Source organism: Lactuca virosa, chromosome 3, assembly GCF_052849685.1.
Source record: "Lactuca virosa cultivar CGN04683 chromosome 3, Lactuca_virosa_CGN04683_v6, whole genome shotgun sequence".
Classification (NCBI taxonomy): Eukaryota; Viridiplantae; Streptophyta; class Magnoliopsida; order Asterales; family Asteraceae; genus Lactuca; species Lactuca virosa.
The window spans coordinates 67,877,880-67,888,600 of NC_136428.1; the positions used below are offsets into that span (position 1 = coordinate 67,877,880).

At 32.6% G+C, this 10,721-nt stretch overlaps 1 protein-coding gene across 3 annotated transcripts; it reads right to left on the reverse strand.

The window, feature by feature from the left end:
* Nucleotides 1-2,061: 2,061 nt before the first annotated feature.
* LOC145165892 (E3 ubiquitin-protein ligase ORTHRUS 2-like) lies at nucleotides 2,062-6,048 on the reverse strand. 3 transcript variants are annotated; one of them, XM_079084810.1, is made up of 9 exons: nucleotides 5,175-6,048; nucleotides 4,019-4,551; nucleotides 3,708-3,933; nucleotides 3,539-3,600; nucleotides 3,357-3,459; nucleotides 3,136-3,280; nucleotides 2,812-3,029; nucleotides 2,595-2,726; nucleotides 2,062-2,369 (listed from the first exon to the last, which is right to left on the reverse strand). In XM_079084810.1, exons 1-9 carry the CDS (start codon nucleotides 5,643-5,645, stop codon nucleotides 2,355-2,357), a joined length of 1,905 nt encoding a protein of 634 aa, XP_078940936.1. In that variant the 5' UTR covers nucleotides 5,646-6,048; the 3' UTR covers nucleotides 2,062-2,354. The 3 variants fall into 3 exon arrangements, with proteins under 3 accessions (XP_078940936.1, XP_078940935.1, XP_078940937.1); XM_079084809.1 differs by having other exon boundaries at nucleotides 2,062-2,726; XM_079084811.1 differs by lacking the exons at nucleotides 2,062-2,369; nucleotides 2,595-2,726 and having other exon boundaries at nucleotides 2,853-3,029; nucleotides 3,158-3,280.
* Between the last annotated feature and the right edge of the window lie 4,673 nt (nucleotides 6,049-10,721).

The window sequence follows — 10,721 nt, forward strand, 5'->3', positions numbered from 1 at the left end:
GTTTAATGGAATCGAGTCCAAGTCAAGCCTCAGCTACTACATTTATTACTAACGTTTTTTGTAGGTTATTCGATTCAGAAATGGAGCCTAGAACTAATATGTTGAAGAAGAAGTAGCGCAACTTGAGCAAGTGTTCTCAAACGCGAGTGTTATAGGTATTAGACGAAGAGACTATGTTTGAACTTGATAATGGAGATAAAACGCAAGTGTTACACATATTTGTTAGATACAAAATTTGAACTTGATGAATCCGTTGTTTGATGGTAAAACTGAGAAAGAATAGATTATTTTCCTGTGTTAAATAAAAGGAAGATTAAATTGTTATTTATAATTTTTTGATTAAAAAAAAAAACTAATCGTTGAGGGGTGGGGTGAGCTTCTAGTTGTTGGAATGCTTTGGAGGTGTGAAGGAGGCTCAAGTTAAACTCCTTGGATACCGTCCATCCTTATCATATTGAAAATGAGTTAATTTTGTTAAAAAAACCTCTAATACTTGCCTTTTCTTTTAACAAAATGTTCTTATTTTTTATGTGCTTTTATTTATTCAAGTAAAGATATTTTTTATGTGATCGCTCGTCTCCTCTCCTTGATTGCAAGCACCACACATCGTAGATGAAATGGTAATCCCGCGTTGGCAAAGTGTCACCACTGAAGGAATTCTTCCTTGCTTAGCTCTCCAAATAAATGAAAGAATCTTGAATGGAGTCGTTTTTCCCACTTTGTGAGGATAGAAGAGATGACTCACCATTTCACGATTTGTTAAAACATCGAAATATATAATGTTACTCCTATAAAACCTCAAAAACGTGAACACTGAACGTCGAAAGGTAGTGCCTTATTCGTAGTTGGTTTATTGACATGAATATCACATGTGTATTTGTTGATAAGTCATATTAAATAAGTAATTAATTTTGAGTATACCTATTATAATCATATAGACCCCATCAAGACCCCACCCCCACCCTGAAATCCTGCAATGGACCTCCCAAACCCGACCACAGTGGACCTTTTACATTATTTATATTAATAAATGTTTATGGTTTGAAGAAGCACTTGATCAAATTCAAAGGCATAGACTTCTAGATATAAAAAGTAGAGATAATGACTAATATGACTAAAAATGGAAGTCATATATCACAAAATGGATGTTATGCCTTTCAAATAACGACCATAATATTAGCAAAAATATATATCGCTAATTAGAGAAGTAGTTGTTACAGAAACAAAATGATTTCACGGAATACATTTAATTAGCAAAATACTTCAAAGTTAAAACGTCTGAAACATTATTTTTATGCCTTGCAAACTTTTTCGTCGTTAATAGTGAACCAACCCAAATTATAAATTATAACTTTGGAACATTTTCTTTCTCAACATTGTTGGAGGATTTTCTTTTCCCAAACACCACGTACAAATTTAACCATGGAATGAGATGGATTATTTTTGAGATATGAGACTTGGACCACACATTTCGGGGGCCCAAGAATGAAAAAAGAAAAAAAAAATGGCGTTAATTTTCGTCGTTTTTAACAAAAAAACAAAAAAAATCACTATTATTGTGAAATATTATGACAGTATTGTTAATAAAAATATAATATGTTTAATATTTTATCAATTTGCATAGTTTTAAAATCTTTAACATCATTTATATCAAACATTAAAAATAATATTATTATATGTAAAATTTTAAAATATTAACAATGAATAATATTTTGTTAGAATATATCACAACTACCATGATTTGTTTTTTTTTTTTTTTTTTTTTTTATTTAGAACGGCTGAATATTAAAAAAGAACACGAGTCTCTTGCAATAAGCTAGAGCAAAAAAAAAAACAATTACAACAAGGTATTTAAAATGAGATTTTAGAGCCATAAATTCCAGTCTAAATAAAACTTGTGTTTTCTAAGTTAATAATTTTTTCTTTTGTTTTAGATGTTAAAAGTAACGAAAGTTAATGCAATTCTTTTTAGGCGGGAAAATATGTGGCCAGAAACGGATCATTATGCATTGGTCTCAAATGATAACATAAGTTTCTCAACATCATGTAAATATGATAATATAAGTTTGGCAAGATGAAATTGTAGATCGAATATTTTTAAAACAAATTTACATATTATTACATAAATTCGCAAATATTTTTCAAACATCTAGCATACATATTTTAGTATGACACATCCACCTAAGTTGTTATCGAATTAAGATGTAGACATCCCTTCATGGATCTTTAGATTTTCATATCCCCTTTATTCTCTTGATTTTTCAGGCGAAGAAGTAGTCACAAGTAGCAGTTTGATGTCTCTCTCAAGCATCAGCATCTCTTCAACTAACTAAATACCAACTTATTACTAAAACCTAATAAACTTTGCTCTGTACACAAACATAAAAAATTCTTTCAAATGCAATAATAAAACATGCAGAAATCAGACATACATACATATACTCTGCAACCTCTCAACTCAACATTTAACAATGAAAAATAAAATAAAATCATCCTCCTGAAGTTGAACCCTTGGTAACCTCATCACCAGTCTCAACAGTTACTTTATTTGTTTTAAGAGGTTTGCTTTTATGTGAAGTTTTTGCAATTAATACCTTTTTATCATCATCAGCTCTCTCATTAGTATCCTTGACTCCCTCTAAAGCTATAATAATATCATCACTTTTCTCAGTCTCTTTCATCTGCCTCTGAAGCGATTCTATCACACTCATCAATTCCCTATTAACCTATCAAAAAAAAAAAAAAAAAACAGAATAATACATTAAAAAAAAAATGGTCTCATTTTGTGTCCATGTATATATACATATATACCTGTGGATTCTGGAGGAATTCAGAAATGTCATTAGAGCATGATGGACATTTCATGATGTTCTTTTGTGCCCTAAGTGTTCGTCTCCCTTCACATGTCCTCTCTTTCATAAAAGTTTGGCCAGCAAAAGTTTCCTGCAAACATGACTTGCAGAAATTGTGTGCACAGGGAGTAGTAAGCGGGAGACTCATCACTTTGTGACAGATAAAACAGCAAAACTCTGCACAATTAAAAGTACATATCAATATCAATATCAGTATCAGTATCAGTCTCAGTCCAATACAATCCAATACATGTCAAACACAGTACAACTTGTTTCTTCTGACCTTTCAGAAGCCGTTCACTTACAGACATTGTTTGTGTCTTACGCCGAACTTTCCTTGTACTATTTCCATCTTCAACATCTCCATTATCTATATGCTTTCTACTTTCTGGTGCAGCTATTTTCCATAGCCAACAAGCTTTTTCCACCTGGACAAAATAATTAAAATTTTACTAAAAGAAATCCAAACCCTTCAAGAAAAAAAAAGACATTTAATCATCTCACATCATAATCCCAAGATGGAGTGTTCTTTCTCTCTGTTACATCCGTTGCATTTTTAAGCTCTTTGATGAAAGGCAAAGCCCTTGGGAGATCCCCATTTTCATCACTACAAAATCGTAATCAAAAGTAAATAACTTAAATTCATTATAGATTCAAATGATGCAACAGAAATTACAATAACAAACCTTGTCCATGGAGCAGGATCATTATCACAACGAACAAAGAGATACCGGCATACTTTATAACCCTATCAGGGGCACAACAGTCATTTTTGTTTGGGAAGAATAGTATCATCAATCATGTATCATTTATGTCAATGTAACATCAGCCAATAGAGGAATAATATTATCTTACTTGGATTCCAGGTTTCCTCCAGCATTTTTCAATCCTGTAAATGCCATCATACCTTACGCCTTTTTCAGGTGCATATGCAGATCTTTTTTCTTTGTGTGACCTCACAACGCGTACTGGATACCCTTTTCTACAACTAACTCGTAAAGCTTCATTATATTTCTCAAACTTCTGATCAAAAGATTGTGTCTTGTTTGTCCTTTTATTTCCACTCAAGTCTCTCCCACCACTGTAGATAACAGATAAAATGTAAAGAAGAAAATATCCACAAATTAGTGACATTATCATGGTTGGAACATCACATTATCACATACCTTCCAGTGTATAAAAACCACTCTCCATGATCTTCATCATCTTCATATCCTCCAGATAGTGCCACAGATTGTGCACCATAATGAGATTGACCAGAAATCCCAGCAACATGAGGAAGATGAGCCCCCCATTGTCTACATTCCATACGATCCTCCCAAGTTTCACCAACAAGAACACCTGTTCCTCTTTCAGGATCATTTTCTGCAAGAATGGGTCCAAAATGATCAGGTGGAACTGTCACAAATATCTTTCCACTGCATGCATTAGCCTTCCCTGACTTCTTTGCTCGATCAGTGGTGTAAGCTTTGTCTGGTCTGTTTTGGTTTAGAACAGAATAGTAGGGTTTAGGTGGCCCTGAAGCAGCATTTGACTTGGTCAACTTCGCCATTCTGATTGCTATTACAAGTGATGAGTTGATTCGAGGCTGACTTGCCATTTTAGGAGGAATTGAAGTTCGACATATGGCACAAGTTCTTTTCCCCTGTCCTACCCATTTCTCAAAGCACTTCAAGCAAAAGTTGTGACCACAGGGTGTCTGTAACAAAAGGGCAAGTTAAGGTTGTGATATGAATTATAAGGCACAGATCAGTGCCTCTTTTGCTTGCAACAAGAACCAATAAAGAAACAAGTTTTGTTGCAACTTCAACTATGAGCATAAAAACAGAGAGATGCCAAAAAAATCCAACAAAATAGTACAATAAAGTACCCAAGTGCGACTATGAACGCATCATTTGGATAATTTTTAGTGATATTCTTCAACAAGATGGACCACTATTCTACCAGAATTTGAGATATTCTATTTTAAGCCATTTCCAGCAAAAAGAAACAAGGATCGGGATTAATGAATATTTCATGAGGACTTTTTGTGTTGGCTGTTAGTGCATATATGGAACAAGTACTTGTTGAAACAGTAATTGTACTATCTATGGGCATAAAAATCACCATGAAACTAATGCCAGTGAGTGAGTGTGTTCAATAGGGACTGCGAGACTTGCAGCGTGTTTAACTGGTTTGAATAATTGACGGTCATCTGAGAAGGATTTAGGGTTTAGAGTAAATATAACACAATTCTTAGTGTGTACATGGAGCTAGATCTCAGAAATATGTGTACTTCAATTGTTAAGATATTGCTTTTGTGTTGGTTTCAATAAATGATACCGTGACGGGTCTCTCCGGGAGCTGCATGCAAAAAGAACAGTTCAAGCTGCCGCTGAGAAGCTTCAGAACATCACTATCACCGCCGACGCCGATCTCATTATTGGCATTGGTTGCTTTACCACCATCATCGGATCCTCCTCCACTCAGCAATTGCTGACGTCTCTTGGCCTTGTCTTGTTCAGAGAGCGAGACATCAGATTCGATGGCGCGAATAGCCGCAATCAACGCAGCGGAAGGTTCAGAACCCGATGTAACTGTGGACGGAGGCGGGTGAGATGAGATGAGAATTGAACAGTCTGGACACTCCCATTGGGCAGCATCGGCTAGGGTTTGTGGACGAGCAGATAGACAGTTGAGGTGCCAAGGCGTAACACAGGTCTTGCAAGTAAGCGTCTCTTCCAACGGTGGACTGATTTTGCAGATCATGCACCGACCATCTCCGTCGCAAGGGAGGTCACTATCATGCGCCATGGAAGAAGTAGTAAGGGTGAAGGATAAAGGAAGTGAGAGAGATTGAGTGATACAGGAGAACTCAGTCTTAGTAGTAGGTATTATACTTGATGATGATTTATGATGACGATGACGATGGTGGAAAATTTATTTTATAATAATCATCATCTGCAACCGGTAGGTGTTGAATTGAAATTTGGAGATTAAGAAACCGAAAATTGCTGAAATTACAACTGAAAGTGGGAATCGGATTTGAATTTTCCCTCTTCTTGTTTCTGATTCCAAAAATGGCATATGATATCATAATACTATGAATATCATCGTCAAACTCTGTTTTTAGCTCCCAACCTCCCGTTTTTTTGCTTCCATTTCTATGCTTAAACACACAATCGATTTAGGGGTGTTTGACCGTGACTTTCGAAGTGAATGGATCCAAGACGTGTGATGTCGGTTAGATATTGTGATTTAAAGTCGTAATAACTATGGGATAACTTTCTCCAAACGTTACAATATTATATCTTTCTTTAACTTTTAATTATCATATCTAATCTTTATAAAATTTTAAAATATCTATTTATAATTTTCAAAAATAAAAAATCATATATATACTTCTTAAATAACAAAATATCATATATATTTCTTAAATATTATATATATTTTTAAATATCAAAATATCAATAATAATATCTAAAATATATTTTATCTATAATATAAAATTATTTAACAACAACAATAACTAAGCAATCAATGCATAAATTAAATAATGTTTTGTTTGTGAAAAGAACAACATTACAACAATTTATAAGTAGATGTTCCATTTAATAAATATATTTTTTAATCTAATAAAATAAATTGGTTAATGGATCAACTCATAAAATTATTTGCAAACCCACATATATGACGGATTAGAAAAACTCAATACAAACTCATTTATTTTAACTCATTTATTTTAGTATCACTGTTCGTTTCGTATATCAGATTATATCAATAATTGCCAACCTAATAAATATTATTTATTTATTATATTTTTCACTTTTTAATTTTTTTTTATCAAACTCTAGTTTTATTATAAAGGTACTTCTCATTTATTGAATTGCTTATTTTGACTTGTTCAAATAATCTAACATGCAATATAATATATTATTAGAAGAAAAAAAAAGATACGGTGAGTTTTAATTAAATTTTAATAAACAATAAAAAATTTGTCAATTATCACAAATAAATATCAATTTCGCTTATAATATTTGTAAAAAAATAACGTCATCCACACAAGAAATGTCTATAGTGTTATTTGACTATTTTGCTGATGAATTGACGACGTCATATGCGAAATAGTAAAATATCCGAAAATTAAGTTTGTAATCAATGAATTTAATGACAATTCGTAGCGTTTTGTTTAAGTTTTCACAATGTTAGTGTGAAAATAAAAAATAGTTATGAATTTTTTAACTTGCTTGTTTGTAAAATATATTAAGGTGTTGTTTTGTTTTTGGCCTTTTAACAAAAGAGTCCTTAAGTTTCGCAATTTTTGTCGGTTTAGTCCATCCAACGATTTTTTATGTATTAATGCCTAATATTTTCAAACTTTTTTTCATTTATGTCGTTTAGTCAGTTTCCCTATCCACTGCAGGTAACTTTCGGTTTAGGTGGCGCTGACTGTGCTTTTTCTTGACGCGGGGCTGACGTGTGTGTTCTTACTTAATTAAAAAATCCGAAGAAATCGAAAACATTATGCTTGACGATTTTCGAACCCTCGTCTACAATCAATGCAGCGCAAATGCCACCACGCCAAACTGTTTTTCGTTTTATTAAAGTTGAAATCCTATATATAACGTATTATACTGCTACATATATATATATATATATATATATATATATATATATATATATATATATATTATTTTATTATTATTATCAATTATTATTATTATTTTTATATGAAATATATATATATATATATATATATATATATATATATATATATATATATATATATATATATATATATATAAATTCATTTATATAGAATTCGTATTTTGAAGATATACATACGCATTTATACATGATATATACATGTTTATATGTTAAATATATTTAAATGTGTTTAAACTCTTTATATATATATATATATATATATATATATATATATATATATATATATATGATAAGTTCAAATAAAAACAGTAAATAGTGTGATAACGTTGTAATGAATGTTGTATATGTGTATTGTTGAAGTAATTTTAATATGAATATTAACGTTTCATTATTCATATATTCATTATGATGTTATTATTCTATTATAAATTTATATATGTGTATTTTTGTGGTAAATTCTAATTTTAGTTTTAATCTGTGATTATTCATTTATTCATTGTTGAATACTGACATAAAACTGTGGATACAAAATTTATTGCAGAATAGTAACATAAAAGTAGTTTATTACGTTCTCACACTATTTACTGTTTATATATATATATATATATATATATATATATATATATATATATATATATATATATAATAAGAATACGAAATTTTATACGTTAAAAAAATTGTCACTTTTGTAAGTTAAAAGAATATGTTTTTTATACGTTTAATTATAATAAATACATTTTATATACAAATAAAAATAAGAATAGTAATAATTATAATTATAATTATTTTTATCATTATTATAGTTGTTGTTGTTATTATTATTATTATTCAAGTAGTTATATATACGCTTTCACATAAAGTAACACAAAAATCAGTCTGACTTGATGGTTTGTTCGTCGCACTGATAACGAGGAGACGAAGGTTCGATTCTCGCTAATAGCATTTCCCCAAGCTGTATGGAATTTTTTAATTAGGACAAAACGCCAGCCCCGCATCAATAAAGTGTGCCTTGTCAGTGTCAACTAAGACGAAAAAAGACAAAAATGACCTGCTGAGGACCGAGAAACCGGTTAAACGGCAAAAATGAAAAAAATATTACGAAAGTGTTAGGCATTGATGCACCAAAAATCGTTGGAGGGACTAAACCGACAAAAGTTGTGAAACTTAAGGACTTTTATGTCAATTATTTTATGGGATGTTTATGTTTTTTTATTATGTTAGGTACCTTCTTAGTGAACTCTTTGCCTATTCTTGTACTTTTTGACTCGGATGCGAGTCGGTCTTTTGTATCCCAGACGTAAGTAAGGAGTTTGATATGCCTATTGGGGAGTTAGAGTCTCCGTTGCGGATTTCTATCGCCAACGAACACGAGTTTTCTGCATCCAGAGTATATCAGGGTTGTGTATTTGAGATATTCAAGGTGCCTTATCCGATAGATTTGGTCATTATCCCCATGGGGGATGTATGTGTGACATCCTCAAATTCACGGTCATTTTAAAAATTTTATTTATGCTTATTCGAAAAATTAGAGTATTCATTTTAAAGAAAAATATTGCGGAATTTGTTCCCAGAAAAACATGATAAATATATTATCAAAACATTTTTGAAGAAATGCATTTTGATTGTATAAAAACTTTGGAATGTCATCATCAATACAAATACATAAGCATAAACAGACCTTACTTTTATTTACACTAGCGATCTACATCTCATTTAATCTCTCAGCGTAATGTAGCTTCATATTGACACTTGTGATACAAATAGACTGAGTAGGTCGGGTTGGGAAACCTGGTGAGTACATAGGGATTTCAATCCCACAGTGTTATAACATATATATATATATATATATATATATATATATATATATATATATATGTATATGAATTCACAATATATACAATTTCACCTCATATAAGCAATTCTACCCCCACCCCGTCGATCCTCACAACGACACGATCCATACTCTCGGATCTAAAACTAACAACTTTACCTAATCTATACTCCCGGATCAGGTATGTCTAATCCATGCTCTCGGATCAATGACAAATATATATGTCCACTACATACTCTCGGACTAGGGACAAATGATCTCCCGAATTAATTACAATTTTTAAAGTTCTGCCCTTCGTGTATATCTCACTCGTACTGATAAGAAGATACTACCTAATATTCCTCTTAATTAATTTAGGTTTACTCTGTATCCTAAATCATCATATATTGTCAGATATGCTCTTAACATGTATTTCAGGCAACATCAAATATTTCACACATAAACATATATTTAATACTTGTATTAAAATCATGTTCATGAAAGGGACTATGCACGCACTTGTTAAAACGATGAATCCAAATTCCAGCAACGCTTCGCTTCTAGCAATTTTATTTTCCTTCGACGAAACCTAGTATCATTATCACTAGATTTTAGTCTAATATTTATTGCGACTAATTATTTGTCGAGCGATATTGTTTTTCTTGCCCAAGAGTGCACGCTGCGCCATCAAGCCTTGCCCTTGCCCTTATGCTCAGATGTACCTAAAACAAATCAACAAACTGTAAGCTAATGCTTAGTGAGTTCCCCAAAGCATACCCCACACACAATCCACATAAACACATATCATATTAGCTATAAAAGCTACATATACAACATAAGCCATGCATACAAACATATAAGGATGTCGTGAGCTCCTCCCAAGGACTTACTCCAGGATGCCATGGGCTTCCTCACATGGTCTTACACCTAAGTGTCATGGGCTCCCCCATGGTCTTTAGCTAGAAAGCCATGGGCTCCCCCACATGGTCTTATATCCAAGTGTCATGGGCTCCTCCCATGGTATTTACTTGAAAAGCCATGGGCTCCCCCACATGGTCTTACATCCAAGTGCCATGGGCTCCTCCCATGGTCTTCCCTGTAAGTATCACATATACAGATAGCATAACACTGAGCATAACTAACTATCATACCACATATCTCTACAACAACGAGTGTACCATGTAACGCCCCGTTCCTGGTACGTATTTAATTTGATTAAATGTTTCTTTTTGTAAGAGCTACTCGGCGAGTTGTAGCCCTAACTCGCCGAGTAGATGTCGAATTGGACGCGGGCTTTAAGTGATCTACTCGGCGAGTCCACGCCTGGACTCGGCGAGTAGGCCAGTCAGGAGGAAACCCTAATCCTTAGGGTTTGCACCCTATTTAAACGTCCTTATAGCCCCATCTCAGCC

What these genes read in the sequence shown, in the direction of transcription:
- LOC145165892 (XM_079084809.1), bottom strand. Translation starts at nt 5,645, where the DNA reads ATGGCGCATGATAGTGACCTCCCTTGCGACGGAGATGGTCGGTGCATG. An exon ending in CTCCATCTTGGGATTATGAT is followed by an intron (nt 3,281 to 3,356) that starts GTGAGATGATTA and finishes TATTTTGTCCAG; the next exon opens with GTGGAAAAAGCTTGTTGGCT. An exon ending in AATTCCTCCAGAATCCACAG is followed by an intron (nt 2,727 to 2,811) that starts GTATATATGTAT and finishes TTTTTTTGATAG; the next exon opens with GTTAATAGGGAATTGATGAG.